A 21728-nucleotide genomic window follows, 5' to 3' on the forward strand; every position below is an offset into this window, starting at 1 on the left:
GCCCGCCACAGTTGTGGCTGCACGACCACCCCGGTGCCTCTCTCAGCCCCGCTGCCATCTCCCCCTGCCCCGCCGGGCCCGGGCCTCTCTCCCCCCTTCCTGCCGCCCCCGCCACGTTCCCCCTTCCCCGTACTGCAGCAGGGGCCGGGGCGGGAAACCCCGTGCGCAGTAGGGAACAGAAGGGGGGGGGAAGAACAGAGCGGGAGGAAGGAGGGAGACGCTATCACGCAGTGAATGGTGCAATATCCTTCCGCTCTCGGAGGAAAAATATAGTTCCATGTTCCCCTCTGCTCGTAGCCCCGGTTAGCTCAATTACCCCCTCCAGAATATCTCATACAGGGGTGTAAGGGGAGTCTCTTAGGAAAGAAGCTCAATCTAGGGTGATTTGTGCTTTTTTAGGCTGTGGGGTGAGGTGTATATCCATGCGCAGAGCAGAGCGAAACGAGTCCGGCAGCTGAGCGGATATATAAGCCAGGCGCCGCGGAAGCTTTGCCTTTTCAGTTGAGGACAGAGCTGCTAATCGGAACATGTCAGGCGGCTCCGCGGATTATAGCAGGTATGGCGCGGCATGGGGAGGCCCCGGGCCCTTTTTTTGCCAGGGTATTACATAGGATGGGTGAGGATGGCTAAGGAGAGGGAAAGAAGAGTAATTGTGGGTGGGTGGGTGCTTGCAAGCTCTCTGAGGGCGGCTGGGTGCTGCGGTTAGCGCCTGAAGCCCCAGCCCCTCCCGGTTCTAGATGTTTCGGCCCCATCTTTCTCCTGGCTTGCGCTTCAGCGGGGGTTTATTCTATTCCTCTACGTTCGCTTTCTTGTTGCTGATTTTCTTAGCAAACCCACCCCTAGAAAAAGGCTAGGTTTAATTTAAACCAACCTATGAGTTAAATTGTAATTAAAATGTTTAAAGGCCTTTAAAGCATTTTTTTTTCCTTTCTAAAATCTCCCTCCTTCCTCAACACGGGCTTTCCCCCGTTCACCTCCTGCCGATGGCTTGCCCCGGCTTCGCGGGCCCGTCTGCCGGCGAGACCATTTTTTTTTTTCTTTTTTTTTTCTTTTTTTTTTTTGTCGGGGAGGGGCGCGGCCCCCTGGGCCATCGCCCGGCGCCTTCCTCCGCCTGCGCGCAGCGGCCCATTTGCGCAATCCCAGGGGTGGAGCTCTCGCGAGAGTTGCCCGGCGCTGGGGCGGGGCGGGGGGAGCCGCAGCGGAGCCGGGAGGCCCCCGCTCCCCCCCCGCCCTCCTCCTTCCCCCACCCCGGGCCTGGTGCTGCAGCGGAGCGGACTCGCAGTGCGCAGCGGCGGCCATCGCCCTGATCCCTCCCTACAACTGCGGGGCCCGACGCGCAGAGCCCCGCCTCACACTGATGTCTCCTGTGAAGGGCGGGGGGGCGGGTGTAGAAGGTGGGGGGTGCTGTTCGTTAGGACATGAGGCCGTCATCTTGCCGGCTCGTTAGGTTCTTTTAATAGGCTGTTAACCCGTGATTGAGCCATGTTTTTCCGGTTGTTTTTTCACTGTAAGCCTCACCGTGGTTTAAAATCTTGGATGGCCTTTCATTGACATAAGAAGTTGGGTTAGTTGCATCCCAGCCAGTGGGAAGAGGCCATAGGAATCATTTCATTGGCAAAATACCAAGGCACCTGCTAGAATGATCTGTCACGGGTTCCAGATATGGCTTTTGGCAATCAAGTTGTTAACTCACTTCTGCATGTTCATTGCTACTGTGCTAACAGCTTGCTCTGTTTGGTGACAGAGACCATGGTGGCCCAGAAGGAATGGACCCCGATGGTGTCATCGAGGTGAGCACATGTGAATTAATTTGTGAATTTAATCTTCGATAGAGATGGATGTTGACTTTAATACTTTGGGTTTTTTTCTTTATTACAGAGCAATTGGAATGAGATTGTTGACAATTTTGATGATATGAATTTAAAAGAATCCCTTCTAAGGGGCATTTATGCTTATGGTTTTGAGAAGCCTTCAGCTATTCAGCAGAGAGCTATTATTCCATGCATCAAAGGTATGCAGGTTATGCATTTGTTGGGATAAGCATTTGATAAATAGGGAAGTGTTGTAAAATGCATACACTGATTTACTAGTGTGCAAATATTTGTAATACTTACTGAACAAGTGATATGATGGTACACCATCTTTCGGGACTGACCTGAAATGGAGAGAACTCTTAACACTGATCACTTCTTTCAAGGGGAATATAATGAAACTATAAAAATATGAATGACCTGTGTGGGAGCAGTAAATATGTATCCTACTTTTTTTAGGGTATGATGTGATTGCTCAAGCTCAGTCAGGTACTGGCAAGACAGCCACATTTGCTATTTCCATCCTGCAGCAGTTGGAGATTGATCTCAAGGAGACCCAAGCACTAGTATTGGCCCCTACCAGAGAACTGGCTCAACAGGTATTGATAGTGTAGTTAAAAAAAAAAGCTGCTTGTGTGTTGCATAGGTTTCAGGTTTCACAACTGTGAGACAATAAACAGACTTCTTCAGGGGCTGTATTAATATCCATTCAGAACCCTCTTTGTGTTGAATAATGGGGGATATAAACTGGCTTCTATCCCTCAAGTTCTCTGCCTGCTCAAAAAGTGGAGTTAATAATTGCGGAGGGTGTTCTGGGGCAGGGTTGCAGGAGCCAGCTGCTATGCTGGATATAGTTCTAAGGGAGCAACTTCAGCAGAAAACCAAAATGTTGCGTTATTAAAGCAGTGTTCTGAGTGGAAACAACATACTTTTTGGAAGCTAACTTGAACTTGCATGCAGTTGTGCAACGTGAAAACTGCAGTGCGCATGTAGTCACTTCACTGTTTTTGTATTTTTGTGATGTTTTTTCTGTCAGTGTTATTGCATGTCTGCATCACCTTCAAGGCGTGGTATCCTGTTCTGAGTGGGAGTGTTAAAGAAAACCTAGAGGACTCTTACTTAACCTGTGTCTGTACCAATAATCTATCAGTAATTTAGGGCCTTAAAACAGAATCTTGAACAGAACTCAAAATATGATAAAAAATAAGATTATACACAACTGCTCTCTTCAGCTAAAATAAAGTGAGATGCCAGTGCTATAGCGAAGATGATCCAAGGTTAAACTAAACATACTTAATCAAGCAGGAAAGAAACCTATTGAAAAATGGAACAAGAATCTCTTAGACTTTGGTCTACTTCAAAGACTGTGGTGAGGTGAGACATGTTTCAAAGCCTGGCATATGTATAGCTTTGCACTTGTACACTGTAACAAGCTCTCTTCAAGTGCTTAACATATGCAGGCCTTAAAAAGTTAAGTTCACTTCGGGAAGCCCTGCTTTGTAATTGATGCATGGTGGTCACTTCTAGCTGGTTTAGTAAGTGGGGACAAAAAATTAACTTCAGTGCCCTTCTGGCATAAGCTTTTTAGTGAACAACTGGGATCACACAAGCAGTTGGGCAAAATCATTAGCATCTGTCCTTTCTAATCATTGGAGCTGCATAAAGCTTGTTTGCTCTGTTACCTCTCAAAGTCCAGAAGCACCAACGGTAACAGGGCTTAGAGTAACAGGAACTGTTACTAATGGAAAGGTTTTATTTCAGATTCAAAAGGTAATTCTGGCCCTTGGAGACTACATGGGAGCAACATGCCATGCTTGTATTGGTGGCACCAATGTCCGCAATGAAATGCAAAAGCTTCAGGCTGAGGCTCCGCACATTGTGGTCGGCACTCCGGGGCGTGTGTTCGATATGTTAAACAGACGCTACCTTTGTAAGTAGGAATTTATTTTGCCCTCAGCCAAAAATTCCTGATCTAAATTTCACACCCAGTAAGATATTATGTAATGCATTTACTGTTATTCTAGAGAGCTGTACTGGAAAGCTTAGTTGTAGAGGAAAGTGATGTTAATAAATCTATTGCATTTCTGAAGTTTTGTGACTATTTTTTGGGTTGTTTTTTTTTTTTAATAGCACCTAAATTTATCAAAATGTTTGTTCTGGATGAAGCTGATGAAATGTTGAGCCGTGGATTTAAAGATCAAATTTATGAGATCTTTCAGAAATTAAGCACAAACATCCAGGTAAAAAAGCCTTTTACGTGGGTAAATTGATACATGCAGATTTTGTTTACAGTGTAGCTGAGTACTGATGAATTGTTTAAATCAAAACTGCTGTCTTGGAGACATACTGATGGCAAGTAATGCCTTTTAGGTTGTGTTGCTTTCAGCCACAATGCCAATGGATGTGTTGGAAGTGACCAAAAAGTTCATGAGAGACCCCATACGTATTTTGGTGAAGAAGGAAGAACTGACTCTGGAGGGTATCAAGCAGTTCTACATTAATGTTGAACGAGAGGTTGGTGCCAGCTGTACCTGATTTGGCTTGGGAGGGTTAAGTTTGCTTACCTTCTTGTTAAAGCACTGTGCTAAAATTATAGAAATCAAAGCTGAGCTTTGGTTTCTGTAATAATGCTAGTAGAGTACACACAAGAAGAAGAAAAATTATGCACTGGATCAAAAATGACTAGGGTGGACCTCTTTCTTAATGTCCGGTGTCCTGTGTCTTAAGATTTGGTGCAACAATTGATCTAGAAACTTTAGTTTTATATTTTGTTTTAGCTTTTCTTTTCATACAAAATACGATTGTATTTCCAGAGCATGTGTAATTTTCATTAGTTGTCTTGGGTTTTTTTTTTTTTTTTGTTGCTCATGATTCTTCTGTACCAAACTGTCAGCATCATGATGTGTTTTCTTATCTGCTTTCTGTTCAGGAGTGGAAGCTGGATACTCTTTGTGATTTGTATGAGACACTGACTATTACACAGGCTGTCATTTTCCTGAATACAAGGAGAAAAGTAGACTGGCTTACGGAGAAAATGCACGCCAGGGACTTCACAGTCTCAGCTCTGGTAAGAACCGGTTCTTCTTCATAACTTCTGAAATGCCACATACCTAATAGAATATGTGTCATAATGAGATGCATTTGAGTGAAAAGCAGGAAAGTTATAATGCAGCTGTGCGGTGCTGTATTATCGTTCCCCCTGCTTAAAGAAAAATGTTTCCTCCTATCCCTGACTGCTTTGTTACCACAGCAGATAGGGACGCTAGGTTTCATACAAAAGTTACTTAACTGATAAGGCAGCCTTGGAGTGTTGGTACTGTACTAATTGTCTTTTTTTTAACTCTACAGCACGGTGACATGGACCAGAAGGAACGAGATGTTATCATGAGAGAGTTCAGATCGGGATCAAGCCGTGTCCTGATCACTACTGACTTGCTGGTGAGTAATATGTTACACAGAGCATTTTTCAGTTTAAATCTGGTGCCAAAAGCTTCATCATAATTCAGTGAAGGTTCTCATAGCCTGAACTGTTCGGAGCTTCTTGGAAGAGTAAAGACTATGCTCCACTATGGACTACACAGTTGTAGTTCATCACTAACCAGGTAGTCAACAAAAGCACAGGATACATAATGTCATCTGAAGCCTGTGGCTTGGATTAAAAAATCTTTGTTCCTTTTCAGGCTCGTGGCATTGATGTGCAGCAAGTGTCATTGGTGATTAATTATGACTTGCCGACCAATCGTGAAAACTATATTCACAGGTGAGTTGGCTCTGCCCTCTGGGGCACTACACTGCGTGTCATGTCCTCTACAGAAGTCAGCACAAAAACCTCACCAGTAACAGGAGGTGTTACGCATCCATTCGTACAGTAACTGCTATAAAGCTAGCAAGAAACAATCTACTTGTGGTTTTGCTTCAAAAAAAGCTCTGACTTGTACAGCTATGGTTCTGAAATAAGAGGAGCAGAACTTTTGGACAGTAAAACAAAGCAGTGGGAAAACTTAGATGTGTGAGTTCAGTGACAGCTCATCATTCATTGCTCAGATCTGGGGAATGTGCCACTACTGAACTGCCTTTCTGTCACCTAGATTGTGCAGTGCAATTACAAAAGCTGATAATGACATAGCATCTTGACAGCAGTGTTAACTTCCATCTGTAGGTCCTAGCTAATCTTCATAAGGTGATCAGGGACTGGACCTAATAATGTTAGCAGACAGTTGTGTAAGGCTTTCACTCCTGGAGCTCCAACTCTATTGATGCTTTGTGTGCCTTGTTTGGTTTTGGTGGCTCCTCTTACAGTGGGATTCTTCTGTGGTGTGTCTTCTGGTAGCAATTTGAGTTTTGTTTCCCTAGGTTTAGTTAAGTGCTTCTAGTGACTGTCCCTAAATTAAGTAAACTGTGCTTTGTTACTTGATGTAAAAAAATACAGGAGTCGATAGGAGCAGTTGATGACACAAGATGGTGCTCAGAAACGGCGTTGACGTAATTTAGGACGTGGATTCGTAAGCGGCACAGTTTGAATAAAGAGCGAGTCGGTATTTATATATTTCTTTTGTCATGATTTTTCACTAAGTTTTGTGAGCCATTTTTGTGTGTTTAGCTCTTGCTGACTAGGTGCTTTATTGTGCAGTCTGCAGGAAGGCAGAACAGATGGTGGCTGTAACTAAACTGTACTGTGATGTGTTAGCGACTGACTTGGGCTTACACAAAAATAGAGAGCTTGGATTCTTGTACTTAAAAGCCAAAAACCTAAGTTTTCCCACTGGAAACAGTTACATTTAATTAAAAATCTCAACTTCAATGTGCTGTTCCATGTTAGTGTATATAATAGGTTTACCTCAGGAACAGTCTGATTTTTGAGTTTGTTTAATCGTTTCATTGCTATGTGGTATGGGCGTGTTAGTTGAACAGAGGGGGGGGAAGACTGAGCCAGGACTTGATACCACAGTACCAACCATTAAATAAAGATCTTGTTTTGCAGCCAAGAGAGTAACCTTTTCTGCTCTGCTACTCTCCGTAGGATGGACACTTCTTCTGTACTGTTGGCACTAACTGCTAGTTTTTCCTGAGCAGAGATGGTAGCAGCTAGTCCTGTAATGACAGCATAAACTGGCCAGTGGCAGATAAAAGAGCAGCAATTATTGACTGGATCTTGCAACAGTTTGAAGTGGACTAGGATAGTTAACTTGTGTGTAAATGTGCTTTCTTTTCTGCAGAATTGGCCGGGGTGGTCGTTTTGGCAGAAAAGGTGTGGCTATAAATTTTGTCACTGAAGAGGACAAGAGGATCCTGAGAGACATTGAGACTTTCTACAATACTACAGTGGAGGAGATGCCGATGAATGTGGCTGATCTTATTTAATCCCTGGGATGAGGTGGTTTTGAATGCTGTGATCGCTGTTGCTGAATAGGCGATTCACAACGTGCATTGTGCTTCTTTCTTTGGGGATTTATTGAATCTTGTCTCAATGCTCATAACGGATCAGAAATACAGATTTTTGATAAGCGAAGCGACTTTTTGTCGTGAGCTCTTGTGGGGAAAGCCATTGGCTTTATCCACTTTAGGGTTAGACTGTTGGGGTTGGGTGGAAAGTCATGGGGTCTGTAAATTTTTTCTTTATTAGAAATTTATTTCCTAGTTCCATAGAAGTGGTTGTATTAGATGTTCTATATCATTTAATAATTTACTTATGGACTAAAAGATATAAGTGCTGTATAAAGTCAGCCAATTATGTTAAACTAGCTTACCTTCCTTTATTGTATGTACTTACCCTTCAGATTGAATTGGAAAGGCCTTTCAAAATCTCTAAACTTTTATAAGAGCATTAAAATGCATTTTTGTTTCATATGTATTTATTCAATAAAGTATTTAATTAGTGGTAAGTGTGATCTGGACCCTGTTGCTAAGCCCCAGCAAGCAAGCAATCATACTATTGTCTTAGTTAGGGTTAAACCCAGTAAAATTTGCCATATTGCACATGTCTTAATGAAGTTTGAATGTTCAATAAAATACTTCTATATTCACTTAAATTGTAAATATTTGCTTCTTGGTTTAGAAGTGTCTTGCTTATGGGGGAGGGTGAGACCAGCTGTGTGTGACCCCTGTCAGGTAAGGGTGAAAGTGTACCTGGTCTGCAAGCCTCCTGTGTTCTGTCAGCTACTGGCATTCAAGGTGGTTGGCACCAGTAGGAGCAGGGGCTGTTTTTGAAGGAGTACCTTGGACTAGTAAATCCTGGGCTTGAGGTGCCAGAGGCCGTCCCCCTGTGATCCACCTCATGTCTGAAAGTCCATGCTGATGAAATGCCATTTCATCAGTCAAAAATGTCTTGCTTGGTACAAACCTAAAAAGGCCAGGGGCTTTTTAACTAATTGTATTTGGGGACAATGTAACTTAAGTTATCCTATGAAAGGAATGGATCCAAAACTCCCTCAAAGATGCGCAATCAGCAAGAGATGTGTTCTTGGTAAAGGTAGTATCTAAATATTTTGTGAGCAAGAATGCAATGAGACTCAGGAAAATGTAAGCAACTTCTTTGGAACACTATAGCCCCAGTTCTATCCTAACACTTCAGTAGTGTTGGAGTTTGTCCATGAGAAAGTAATTTTGCTTTCATGCTAAATGCCTGATACACAAAATGGAGGTGGTGTGGGCCATGATCCCTTGAGCTAGGTTCATCATGAAGATGAGATTATTCTGCCCTGTGAATCCTTTCAAAACCAAGCTACATAAACTGAAAGGAAATCCTTCTGTGCATTGACCTGATTATTATTAATATTTTTTTTTTTTTTTTTTTTTAAGTATTTACCTTCCCATCTGGCCCCTCAGCAGCCAGAGATCTCTTTTTACCATAGTGCAAAAAAACCCAGAATACCGCAGCATGAGCTTTTCCAACTGCTGAGCAGTCTTTTTATTGCAAAAAAAAAAAAGTACAAAAGTACACAGGTCCCTTGCCCTCAACCTCAGCCATCCATGGAAAAAAAGCTGCTCTTCTGCCAGCCACTGCTGCAGGAGTTAAGTGTTCTGAGTGAGCTGCTGCATCACGACGGAACAGAGACTCACCAACTGCAAGTATTCATCAGCACCATCTGCCAAGCATTTGTCTACTTCCTGCAAACAGAAAAGAGAAGGTAAAACCCTCTTAAAACAATGGTGTTTAAGATGGCCATCTCTTAGGTTACAGTGGAGAACACCAAGATGAAATTCAGCAACTGTTTACTTAATTGGCAACAACTTCAGCAGTCATCTCACCCATTCCATCAAACAGGCAAATATCAGCTCTACAGCTTCGGTCTTCTTGAGGTGGCCAAGAGGCAACAGTTTATAGACATGAAGACTGCAGCAACTACATGCTAAGAGCATCACTCAACATCTACACTAGCTGCCTTTCCTCAGTGAATGTAGCAAAACCACCATCACAGCTCTCTTGTCTTTGTCAAAATTTAGGAAGTTAATTAACTTTTTTTTAAAACTGTATTTTACACACCAGAAAGCCTTGCAGTTCCCAATTTAGATGCCAACTCAAATCTTACCTTAATTTTCCCCTCCAAATTTATATCAAAAACCAAGCCACTCACAAGTCTCCTTGCTTGAGCACCACTAGAACAACATAATACAGCTCACAATTCCCTTAACTGGATTTCAGTTCCACATGAAATTTCTAAGAACCAAAATTCAGGTTCTAAAAATAAATATTCAGAACAAATAAAATGTTTTTTAAATGTTTTTAGCTACAAATGCTTTTTTTAACTCAAGCTACAGACTTACCGCAAGTTTCTCCACTATGACAGATTTCTGCTTGTCACTGAAATTGCTGCTCTCAACAACAATATCATGCAGCTGGTTTACCAGCTGGGCAACAGCATACCCTTCATTTATGAGATTCTGTGTCAGGGAGGAAGGAAAACACAAATAATTCAGCAGCAAAAAACACCAGAAACTGGAAAACCAATCTGAAAAATTTATTCTGAACTGAAAGACTACTTTAAACCCATTATGGAACTATTTGAGAGCAAGTCAGTAGTTTTAGTCCAGCATCCTGCCTGACAGTGACACGAAGTGACCACCAAAGAAAAATTGCAAGGAGATGGCAGGCATATAGCAATCATTTTTACTGAACACTCTTCCTGCTTCTGACAATTTACATCTTGGGGATTTTGAGCTAGAGACATTTTAAACATTTAACAGCTTCCACTGAACCTGTCCGATCTTATTCTAAAATTAGGAAAGCTTAGCATCCCCAGCATCATGTGGCAATTTCACAGCCTTCACATTTTAAAGTGCCACCTACTTTAATTTATTTTCTCCATCTGTTAGTTGCCAGCCTCAGGCATAAAGAGATCTGTAAAGCCAAAACTTTGATAAAATAAAAACCATGGCAACTAATTATAGCTTTTTTTTTTTTTAAATGAGTAGTGCCAGTAAAAAAAAAAACAACTAGCAAACACTGAGAACGGTATTACATGAAGCCATTTAAGCACAGAGAAGTTTTCAACAATAAAAGAAAGTGCAACCTTATTTTTTTGTATACCAAAATATCTGCCTATGCTTTACAGACTTATGCATTCAAATTGTGCCAACTGTAAATCAAGCATTAATATTTGAAACACTCCTCCCTATGAAGTACCTACTCCAGAAACTGGAGAACAGTTTCAAACCACTACATTAGATTAGATGATGGTTTGATGAAAAACTATAGCAGTTCTAAGGATTTAGAATTTCTATATTCTCACCTCTCAAGATGAACACGTATTAGACATCATGGTAAGTAAATGTACAAGTGTAAGGCAAGTGTTAACACCATCTGATGAAGCTCAGCAAGAGGCTGACTAATAGTGGCTCTTATTCATACAGACATGCAACATTTCATGAGATAATGATACTATGGTATGCTTCCTTCTATCAGAGACAACACCTTTATTTAAAATCCAGTGCAGCACCATCCGAGCCTCCTTGAAACTCACTATATTAGGAATTGTCCATTCTTCAGAGAGAACCTTTTCTGTATTAAGGAAAATAAATCCACCTATACAAGCCAGCAATTTGTGCCTTCTCCAGCAAAATCTCTTATAAGTCACTGCAGTTTGTAAAATAAACTTACTCACCAGTGTACTGTAAGATTAAAATGAAATTATTATAAAACTTCAGTTTTATAAAGACTTACTACAGCTTTATTCAGATATCTAACACAACTTCTTTGTGATGAGGGTGACTGGTTCAGTCCACTGAAGACACAGTTCTAAAGGCCTGAACCAAGTGTCTCACCTACTCTGGTTAATTCAATCCAACAGCTCCACGTGTCAACAGTTCAATTTAGGAGAAAGCTGGAGTTAGTAAGAGATCTTGTTTGCAGCTTTGACAGTTCATCCTCAGGAGGGAAAGGTCAGAGTACTAATTGGTAAAAGACATTCTTCCTGAAATGTGCATCCCAGCTGACCTGAGGCCAAATGTTCTTCAGCAACAGCAAGCAAGAAAGGATTAACAGGGCAGCGATTTAAAAAAATGTCCAAGCTAGAGCACTGAGAGGACCCTACCTTTGCCAGTGTTTCCAGTTTCTCGAAGGAACCACTCTGGCAGACAGAGAGCAGTTCATCAGTTGTTTCTTTAGGGATGACCTGTAACAAGAAGTTACATTTCTTAATTTCAGTTCTGTAAACTTAAAATTGAAAATTATGCTTCCATTAACTGTCTATGAAGGAGGCCATTTTAGCATTTCATCGCTTCACATACCCAACCACTTTCAATTAAGTGTGTAAGACAGACCAGCTAAATTTTAAGAGAGAGAGGCTGTAATATTTGTCCTATATTGGTGATATAAAAACTGTATAATCAGAGTAAATTGTCATAGTGACCTTCATAAATTCAACATACAATTACTTAATTCAGGACACCAACAAAGTAGAGGACCTACTTCAACAATTAGATCAGTCAATGCTCTCTGTACCATTCTACACATAATAAAAAGTTCAAATCAGTTTTTTCCTCCAGTGATGCACAGGGACATACAAAACAAGCACAGTGCAACAAGATCAGACAATAAATCAGAAGAAAAAAAATTGACATATGTCATTATTTAGCTTTGAGCAGGGAAGAACTGCCCACATTCTCCCCTCTACTCTTTGTCATTTCTGTCAGTTGACAGTCTGGACAGTTCAGCTGCAAAGCTACCTTATTAATCTTTTGTATGATGGTCACAAAAGTTCTGTATGACCCAGAACTTGAAATTCTTTATGAAGATGTAAAGTTGGGTTCCTTTGGTTTAAAAAAGTATTATTCAATAACAGAATTCCATGCTTCTCTTTTCTATCACTAGAGTCAATTTCTGCCAGGTTTCTTAGAAATTATGATTTACAGATACCTGTAAATGAAATCCATTTCCTTTCTACACCTAGGTACACTAAACTAAATTAGTTCACTGATAAAATTGTTTAAAACTGTTCTGTACAACATGCACAGTAGGATTACCTGTTTCCATAAAAGTGAAAACCTCACAACTGTGATAATTCACTATGATGGTAGCACCTTCAAGGGAAGTATATTCATCATTAGAGCCTATTTATTTTTCAGCTGAACTCCTGATCTCACATTTCTTGCTTTAGAGTGTTTTGTTGCTATAGATACCCCTTCACACAAGTTTGATCAAATGCAACTCCTCTCAGGTTTCTTCTGTCCCTGCCAGTATTATCGATATAATTCTAGAAGAAATAACTACTGTTTTAATAAAAAGCAAAAGCTACACAGATTCATGAAGACACTGTCATTCTGAAGGTTAAGTTGAAAATGAGCTGCTACTGAAAGTCATTCCTCTGTATTTCCAAACCATATTTTGCAATGACCTGTACTTGGGACACATACATATAAACACACACACACACACACGCATATATAAAACCCAAACACACATTTTGTAGTCTACTGTCCCAAAAAAGACAATCACAGAATGATTCGGGCTATAAGGGACCTCTAAAAGTCATTTAGTCCAACCCCCCTGCAGTAAGCAGGGACACCCTCAACTAGATCAGGTTGCTCAGTCCCTGTCAAGCCTCACTGAATATCTCCAGGGATGAGGTCTCAAGTACCTCTCTGGGCAACCAATCATTTTACATTCATGGGCAGAGTATTTCAACTTCACTTTGAATTTTAAGACTATTTTACAGTTTTCCCTGACTTAAAGAATAAGCTGCTAGAATCTTGCTATATAATAAGTGTACAGAATCAGGCAGTCTTTAAAATTCTGGTGGACGGTGTATCAGGGTATAAAATTTTTTAATCAAATGTTGAGTAAAAGTAGATACAAGAAGTGAACACACTTACTACACAAAGGCTTTTCAGACTAATGAGAGGAGAAACCCCAGAGTATGGCTTACCCCGGCAATTTCAGTGACTATCTTCTCTGTGATCTCCTTCCCACCCATCAGGCGAGTTGCACTTTGCAGAAAAGTAATTGCTTTCCTTAAGTCCCCTTCTGACACTTTAACAAGGTAAGATACTGCCTGAAAAATAACGTCAGATAATGCCAAGTTTTATGTTCACTGTTAATTCAAATCCAGTACCTTAGCACAGCAATTTGAAAACATCAAGTAGTGCCTAAAGCGGATTGTCACAGACAGGCAAAAGGCACAAGTTACAAAGCAACCTCCCTATTAATATGAATGTGTGCTGGCAATTTCAGAATGAAGCACAGTTTATTAATATGAGTACACTCAGCACAGAACAAAAAGCCCTACAGTGTTGCTTCAGTTTTCTCTATTGGACAATTGTCTGGTTTTAGGAAGACTTAAAATTCATCCCACCTATGGAAGGTGAAAAAAAATCTAAGTGGGTTTATATATTGTATTTAAGACAGTCGGGCAGTCTGCAAAGGTATGCTGACTTAGCCCCTTTTGCAGTCATGCAGTTATGTGCTGGATTAAGCAATAAAATTCCATGGCAACCGTGAAGTTACCTCACTACTGATTTTCACATGTTCCTTCTCAGAAACATCCAGTAGTCTCTGCTGTTGGATTTTATCTGACAAAGGCTTGAAGCGGAATTTGGAGCATCGAGATGTTAAAGGTTCAATTATTCTGAAAGAAAAGAAGGTAAGTGCTTGGCAAATCAATGCATGGGTCAAGTTCATACAGAAGAAGCTGTCAAGGCAGAAAAGGGCAGCACAACCTTAAAACAGCAACACAGTAAAAAATAAATTGATACCTAAACATCAACTTCAAAACTACATACCAAGCTCTCAGTGAAAAATGAAAAAAAAAAAAAGAAAGTAGTACATAACAGGAATAGCAACAAGCCCAAACAAATTAAAAATTTCACAGCTACCTGCTGATGTAGTTACAAATAAGGCAGAAACGTGTTGTTTTAGATTCTTTTTCCATCGTGCGTCTTAAGGCTGCCTGGGCTGCAGAAGTCATTGAGTCTGCTTCATCCAGGATTACAATTTTAAAAGGAGGACAAGGTTTACCACTGAAAAATAAGAAATCTGTTATCCAGGAGCCATGCATTGTATAGATCAAGTGAAAAAAAAACCAAACCCAAACAAAACCACTGCAAATAGCAAGTCATATTATACTTAAGTAGTTATACCTAATAGGACATATTCAGAGGTTGGATATTTTTACTTTTATAAAAAGGGCTAATATTTGTAATAAGGGGACATATTTTTCCATACATACAGCCTCACCTGCACAAGGCTTCTCACTACCTAACACCAGACTCTTGTTAACATCTTATAAACTAGCACCCATCTTGTGAAAGATGCTGCAAATTAGCAGTACTAAAGAAGTAACTTCCACCAGAACTTACCCAAAGACACTTTATGGTAGTCAGGCAAAGACAATAACATATCACCAAATAAAGAAGGCTGGATCTCTTTTGGGTTTTACCCTGTCTGCCTCTCTAACTCTAACAGCACTTTAGTAGAAGTTCCTCCCAGCTATTCAAATTCTCAACATGAAATTGCATGAAGTCAAAAGTTAGCCAAAGCACTGAGTATGCTGCAAACTTCTGGGCAACGCTGACCAAATATTTATGTTGGAATTAGAAAGTTAACTGAAACAAAAAAAACCCTCATGCTTTGTGCTAAGCAACAAAGCCCATCAAACAGCTTTCATCCAGCACTTACTCTGAACGGCTTCCAGATGCAGTTAACTGAGCAAAAGCCTTCACTTTTTCCCGAATCACTTGTATTCCACGCTCATCAGAAGCATTTAACTCAAGGACTCTTTGTCGGCATAATTCAGGCCTGCAAAATTTTTATTACATTATGTTAGCTGCTGATTCTTGTAATGATACATCATGAAGTATATCAACAGTCCTTCTGGTCTTTTCAGATGGCAGGTATTATTTTTGCCATCATTACTAAACAGCATACTTTTTTAAAAGACAGTAATTGAGATCATTGAACGTTAGGTATTAATTTCCATTAGCTATTTTTACACTTGCCTACCAGACTGCAAATCTGGAATAAGTCCAGAGCACTGTCTTATATGCCTTTCCACTTATATTCTGTGAGTAATGAAGAACAGGTAAACCGCCCAGATATAGTCTCTGGCAGTGTTCTGTCACTGCAATACTACCAGAAAGAAATATTTGGAAAGTATAACATGAACAGTATTTAGCAGCAGTACTACACAGCAAAAAAGTACAGTGGATTTTAAGTTCTGGGAATTTAACTGGACAAACAACACAAGTGAAAAAATAAAGATGATGGGGAATGGGAAATGACTAAAGTCAGCATCAGATTTACTTTTAACATCAAACCACCATCTCATCCATCATGTGTCTGTGGGTCACTGAATTCACTGTTCAAAAACACGCGTGTTATAAGTGAGCTGAATGTACACATGTTGAATTTTAGTTTGACTAAATACTGATTCCAGACACAATTCATAACAGAAAAGATACAGTTCAGACATTTTAGGAAGTGCTTTGAGATCTTTGTGGAGCTAACAACTTACTGGATATACCATTAAAATTGAAATTCTTTTACAAAGTCCAGTAAGACATATGCATGATATTTTTCATACTCTTTGCCAGGTTACATGGCTGGTAATCTCAAGTGCTGAAGTCTAGATTGATAACAGAAATCAATTATTTGTGATAGGACAAATAAGATAAGAAATCTCATGTTAGAGCTGAATTAGAATGTGAAGATATTCCTCCTAAAAACTTCTAGAAGCTACATAAGAACAGGGAATGACTGCAGGCACTCTGTCACATGGTTAGAAGACATGTGATAGTCGATAACACCAGAGCAACTTGATTCCAGCTTACCCATAGAGCTCTCTAGCAGCTGCTAAAATAGTGGAAGTCTTTCCAGTTCCAGGTGGGCCATAGAACAACAGATTGGGAAGCTGAAACAGCAATGCACTATTTTTAATAAAAGCAAATAAATATAAAACAAACTACAAACATGAAAACATACTGAAAATAGGAGCACTAATAGAACAGAAAATATCTGTTCCTCCTGGCAAATAATACTGTCTTCCACTTCCACATCATTGCACACAGTGTTCTAAAGGAGGAAAACCAGTCACTGTTTAATAACACTACATGAACAAGCCATTATTTGGTGGCATCATCACATGTTTTATCAGAACTGGTATTTCAGATCACTAAAGCCTACAGAACGTACTGTTATATCTGCAGTGACATGCAAATTTATCCAAGGATGTCCTTCAGACAGTCTGGATAATACTAGCAGTGCAGCTGTGACAAAATTTAACTATTCCATACTTAACTCCCCAGGCTGCCTTTTCAGGCCATGCCGAGAATTCTGTGCTGCCACTACCTCCACTGCAGTAAGGACAAGGCAGCTTGTGAATGCCTGCACTGTACTGCAGTGAGTGAAATGCAGACACACCCCAACACTAATCACAGAGATGCCTGCAGCGACTGTCTGGAATGCAGTGCTGGCAAATTTCTACATCCATCCAATGATTTTTCAAAGAAGGAGACCAGTGGCATTTCTTAAAGAGATTGGTTAAGTGAGCTTTCAAATTAATTAATAACCTCAGCATGAAAAATAGGAATGCATTAAAGATATATGCTGACACAGGAAGATCAAAGCAGCATACCAAAGACTGCAGTAAGAATTATAGGAGGGCATTTAGCAGCACAAAGCATCAAATCTCATAGTTTGAGAATATAATTAAATATCTGATAGATGTCTAAAATTCATCAGCTGGAATGAGATACAAACTAACTTTGCTCATCTGTCAGTCAGAGAAACAGGATAAGCCTGTGTAACAGTGGTCCTTGGATACATACTTTCAATACAGATGGAAAATAACTAATGTGGGGCTAATAAGACTCCATCTGGAAAGCTACCCACAAGTCAAGGATGATGAATGCAAACTGGGAAAGATGATTAAAGGAGTGCAGAGCCTATCCTATGATAAGCAACTTTAGGACAGTTAGATTTATTTAGCTTAGCAAAACAAAAGCTGGGAGGGAATATGACTGATCTCTATAATGTGTCAGAGCAACACAGGGATGAAGAACAAAGTTGACAGAAACCAAGTTTGTGTAAGTTAGCCACAAGTAAGCTTTGGCTGAAATCAAGAAGCTTTCTAATTAGCACAGGAGTGATAGTTTTCTATACTACTATTGCAAGTAATCCCTCTTACTAGTTATCAGGCTCCACTTGAAAACTGCTGCCTTTGACAGTAGGGGATGTTCCAGTTTCACACTCTTAGAACAAGAATCCAAGTGTCCCATCTGATCAGCAGCAAAACTACAAACCTCTCAGTCTGACTTGATTTCCATCCCTTATTAAATGTTCTATTTTTAAAAAGAGTCAACTAAAATTAGATTAGAGAATTTTATGCTGAATATAGCAAGCAATGCAGACAGAATGGGAACAGCAAAATCAAAGACATCCAAAGAACAGAGAAAAATGCAGGAGTACACAATCCATAATCGGAAAATGAAATACAGACAGGCCAGTTTGGTAACAAGTATCCCATTTTAACAACTAAGATAAGACAAGAGAGAACAAATTCAACTCTGTACATACTGTAGAATAGTACAGACAGAATCATTTCAACCTGAAATCAATGTGGAGTAAATCCATTTCAAATTTTGCCTGCTCTGTCATTCATTAATTACTTGTTTGCTTAGTTACTAAAAGTAAACAGCATCCAGTACTAACTAATGTTTTTTTCACATTTAATTACATACCACATCATTACTGTTCTCCTATAGCTTTTAAGAAAGTGCCAGGGAGAGGAAAAGTTTATTGATGACAGCAGAAAATTCACAAAGATTCAAAAATTCAAAAACCATGTTAGGTTAGCAGACTGCAAGGGTAGAGATTTTCATGAAGATTCATAATTTCATGCGTCTGTGCTAATTTCACACTCTGCTAGTTCTCAAAATAAGGATTAGGAGGCAAAAAGTTTAAATAAGAATCTGTTTCCTAGTTCCATTAAACCCATAATTTACTATTGTTTCTGTTTCAACATTTACGCTTGTTTCTCCCTGAAATTATCACCAGCATTTCCCCTGCTTTTTCACCAAGCACAGCCTAATCCTTTATGTAACCGTGACAGTATTTTTAAACAGACTGTAACCTGATCTCGTTATCCATTTTTCCATGCTTGCCAGGGTAAGCAGGATACCTACAAGCATCATATAGTGTAAACTTCAACTCCTTTTCTAGAAGTTTCAGTACTAATGAAGATGTAAAACTGCAATGATAATCCTACACCCAACTCTCTTTTCAAAAATTAAAGAATACTATGACACTTGTCAGTTTCTTTGCAAAAAGCAGCAACAAATCAACAGTCCTGGCAGGCAAAATAAACTTCTCCAGTTCAAAAACTACATGGACTCTGGTGTCCCCAGTTTATAACCAGACAGATGCTTGCTATTACAGATGGAGATATTTCAGGAACTTAAAAGTCCTGCTCTGGTTAGCAGCTCCCAAACCAAGGCTCACAAAGGACTGGCCTATCAACAAAGCACTGGCTATCCATTTTCAACCCTAAGGTTTAAATAAGGCACATTACACAAAGCTACAGCATTGTCACAGCTGTTTCTTTTAGCTCACCAGACCTCCACATTCAGAAAGAACTTCTGAAACGAGTACCAGCCACTGCAAAGTTTAAATGACACTTTTTCCTTTCTAACAGAATGAGTCCTTTCAAATACTAACAAAAAAGTCTGAATTTTGTTAAGTGTCAGATATTTTAAAAGTACTTGAATGATTTTGTTCTTAACTGTCTTGCTGAGTTTGGTAGCTACGGCAATATACAAAGCCTGTAACCACAGAGGAAGTTATATTTTTTCTTTTCAACTCAGGAAACAGAAGTCAGCACAAGGGTACTAGGTTCATAGTCCGAGAAACATTGCTGATCCTGGAGCTGTAAGGTTTTAAATAGCCACTGCTGAAAATAGAACTTCAGTACCCCTCACCTAAGTGATATTACACAACTGACATGTCCAGACAGAATAGGTGGCAGCACGTCACTTCTCCTTAGCTGCTCATATAGTTCCTTACTAATTAACTCAGCTACACAAATACTGTAATACAGCAGCACTGCTGCTGAAAGTCAGATTTCTACGGGTGCAATGTTACACGGCAAGGTCGTATTACAACAGCATTCTTGAAGTAAATTGAATCTGGAAACGTGAAAGGAATAAACAAGTCTTCCCCAGTTCTGTCATACCAGTTTCATTTTGGCTTCCTACACATAAACAAAGTACTTCTGCTTTTGCAAGTTCTGACTGAATTAATATTTTCAGACAGAAATAAACTCGTGTTAGTCAAAACCAGAACTGCAGAAGAAATTGTTTTAAGATAAAATTTTAAAATACCAAAGACTACCTGTGTATATTGCACATTAGAGCACATTACAAGTGAAAGGCTTCTTGCATAAAACTCTGAAAGGTTCAAATTGTTTCTTTAAAATCTTGGTGAGCAGACAGACATATCACAAATGTAATTTTCTGACCATCCTTATCAACCCTTTCAGCTGGCATTAGCAGTCCATGAAAAAAGAAGCAGCTTTTGGAAATGCAGAGCAAAAAAAGTCTCAGGAAGTGCACAGAAAGGAATCATCCAGACTTGCAAGAAAAGAGCCATCTCTTGACTACCTACTTTATATCTCCCTTCAGTCCCTCCACCTTTCCATCACCTGGTTTGGAGGAAATAACCATAAGTCATACTGAATATATACTAAATTTTTATCCAAAAGCAAATATAAGTGTGAACAAAAGCAAATGGAAATGCTCTGCTCATCCTCGGGACACAGATGCTAACACTGCAGTCAAGTTATGGCAACTGACATACTTAGGTTTTTTAAAGACAGAGACAACCTCAACTCAGACAGTTTGGGGACTGCTGTCTAAATTGTAGCCTTTGTACTTATAACTTAAACTTCCCTCATTAGAACACTGTATCTGTTCTAATGTTTGGCAGCTTCACAGAAGTACTGACAGATCACTACAACTGTTCAGCAATACTGGCAATCTAGAGTTTTGTATGAAAGAAAAATTTCCCCTCTCCTCTTCAGCACAAATGTCAAAATAGTGGCTAAATAGTAGTGTAAAAGTAACCATAGCTTTTCCAGATTTGAAACTATTAACAAGAATTTTACCAACTGAGCTTTTCTAGAAAAATTCCAAGGAAGCCACTTAATCTTGCTTGTAAAGTACCACTGTAAAAATTATCACTGCTGAATTAGAAAAGAGGATTTGTTTCACCAGCTAAAGTTTATGCCTAAACATATTGACTGGGTAGATGTTATTACACTCACATCAGCACCTTCCAAGGACTTTTTCAGCACAGCAACAACTTCATCCTGGAAGGCAACTTCATCCACGTTTTTAGGGCGACTAAACAAAAAGACAGTTAATGCAATTTTTTAGCTAACAAAATTTCAGAAGAAAACTGAAACTGAAAAAAACCCATTTCCTTTCTGATTACATCAGGTACTGAAGAATTACAGCAAATTTTGCAGTCGAAGTAAAAAACATAACAGGAAATCTGTCTAATGCCACTGGTCTGTATTACTGAAGTGATCTAATTTCCCAGGAATGTTTGTCTATTTCTCTTGTAAACACCAGCCTGAGCTGTTTATAGAAGCAGATCTGTACTGCAGATTGCAATATTTTACCACTTTGTGAGCTGATAAAGGCTTCTCAAAGCCGAAGCACTTAACATGCTTATGCACCGAGCCACAGCAGTGAAACTGCACCGCTTGACATGGGCAATGGAGGCATTTTCTGCTCAGTACAGCACCACGGGGCTTTTATTCAGAGTGCCGGTTCTCTCCTAGAACTGAAAACGTTAAATCTCTTCTCCCAGGTGACGATACCTACAGCCCTCTTCCAAACACACCCTCCAGAGCCAACCCCCTCCCCCAGCCGGTCACCGGCCAAGCGGCCCCACTGCCCCAGAAAGAGCCCTTACTATTTTTCCACCCAGGGGATGGGTTTGAGCTTCTTGCCCTCCCCGCTGCTCCCAGCTGCGCCTTTTTCCTTGGCAGCAGGGGGCTTGGTGCTGATGGAAGACGGGCCTTTGAGGAAAGCCTGCATGGTTCTGGTTCGGAAAAGCCCGGCTAGGCCCGGCCGTCACCTCAGCGGAGCCGCCAGGCCCAGCACCGCAAACCCCTCCAACCCTTCCCGCCGCCTGCTGGGGCGGGGCCGCTTCCGCCCGCCGACAGCCAATCGCGGAGCTCGGCCCCACTGACGTCACGCATCGGAGCCCCGCCCCGCGTTCGCCGGCAGCGTCTGCGCGTGCTCGGGCGCGCGAAGCGGGAGGGGGGAGTGGAGGGGGGGGCGCGTGGGCGTTACCTCAGGGAGCCGCGGCCGCGGTGCCGTCACAGGGCGGCTCCGGAGGGTCCCCTCCCCGCTCTCCGGTATCCTGCCCTCCCCGCCATCGCTCCCAAATTGTCCCTTCCTCAAAATGTAAAAAAACAAACA

General features: G+C 40.6%; 2 protein-coding genes and 3 non-coding genes across 7 annotated transcripts; 4 read left to right on the top strand and 1 right to left on the bottom strand.

The window, feature by feature from the left end:
* Positions 1-209: 209 nt before the first annotated feature.
* Positions 210-7840, top strand: EIF4A2 (eukaryotic translation initiation factor 4A2). The gene is made up of 11 exons (XM_071752569.1): positions 210-556; positions 1745-1790; positions 1879-2011; positions 2271-2410; positions 3573-3741; positions 3942-4051; positions 4182-4325; positions 4741-4878; positions 5160-5249; positions 5492-5571; positions 7028-7840. Exons 1-11 carry the CDS (start codon positions 528-530, stop codon positions 7170-7172), a joined length of 1224 nt encoding a protein of 407 aa, XP_071608670.1. The 5' UTR covers positions 210-527; the 3' UTR covers positions 7173-7840.
* LOC139800193 (small nucleolar RNA SNORD2) lies at positions 2120-2189 on the top strand. The gene has a single exon (XR_011727634.1). It is a non-coding gene; the product is annotated as a small nucleolar RNA SNORD2 (small nucleolar RNA).
* Positions 4374-4554, top strand: LOC139800191 (small nucleolar RNA SNORA81). Its single transcript, XR_011727632.1, has one exon. It is a non-coding gene; the product is annotated as a small nucleolar RNA SNORA81 (small nucleolar RNA).
* On the top strand, positions 4962-5088 carry LOC139800181 (small nucleolar RNA SNORA63). The gene has a single exon (XR_011727622.1). It is a non-coding gene; the product is annotated as a small nucleolar RNA SNORA63 (small nucleolar RNA).
* An 849-nt stretch (positions 7841-8689) lies between the features above and the next one.
* On the bottom strand, positions 8690-21458 carry RFC4 (replication factor C subunit 4). Of its 3 annotated transcripts, XM_071752576.1 has the most exons (10): positions 21217-21457; positions 20561-20639; positions 16074-16153; positions 14923-15042; positions 14121-14264; positions 13753-13873; positions 13175-13300; positions 11342-11422; positions 9576-9692; positions 8690-8918 (listed from the first exon to the last, which is right to left on the bottom strand). In XM_071752576.1, the coding sequence occupies exons 1-10, from the start codon at positions 21339-21341 to the stop codon at positions 8823-8825; spliced, it is 1089 nt and encodes a 362-aa protein (XP_071608677.1). In that variant the 5' UTR covers positions 21342-21457; the 3' UTR covers positions 8690-8822. The 3 variants fall into 3 exon arrangements, with proteins under 3 accessions (XP_071608677.1, XP_071608679.1, XP_071608678.1); XM_071752578.1 differs by lacking the exons at positions 8690-8918; positions 9576-9692 and adding an exon at positions 9699-10809 and having other exon boundaries at positions 21217-21458; XM_071752577.1 differs by lacking the exons at positions 8690-8918; positions 9576-9692 and adding an exon at positions 10844-11259 and having other exon boundaries at positions 21217-21458.
* Between the last annotated feature and the right edge of the window lie 270 nt (positions 21459-21728).

Source organism: Heliangelus exortis, chromosome 9 (genome assembly GCF_036169615.1).
Source record: "Heliangelus exortis chromosome 9, bHelExo1.hap1, whole genome shotgun sequence".
NCBI classification, from domain to species: Eukaryota; Metazoa; Chordata; class Aves; order Apodiformes; family Trochilidae; genus Heliangelus; species Heliangelus exortis.

Coding starts and splice junctions, on each gene's coding strand:
- EIF4A2 (XM_071752569.1), top strand. CDS start 528: ATGTCAGGCGGCTCCGCGGATTATAGCAG. Junction 1,791..1,878: donor ACCCCGATGGTGTCATCGAG/GTGAGCACATGT, acceptor TCTTTATTACAG/AGCAATTGGAATGAGATTGT. Junction 5,572..7,027: donor CGTGAAAACTATATTCACAG/GTGAGTTGGCTC, acceptor TCTTTTCTGCAG/AATTGGCCGGGGTGGTCGTT.
- RFC4 (XM_071752576.1), bottom strand. CDS start 21,341: ATGCAGGCTTTCCTCAAAGGCCCGTCTTCCATCAGCACCAAGCCCCCT. Junction 16,154..20,560: donor AGTCCTTGGAAGGTGCTGAT/GTGAGTGTAATA, acceptor TTGCTGTTTCAG/CTTCCCAATCTGTTGTTCTA. Junction 13,874..14,120: donor ATTTGTAACTACATCAGCAG/GTAGCTGTGAAA, acceptor CTTTTCTTTCAG/AATAATTGAACCTTTAACAT.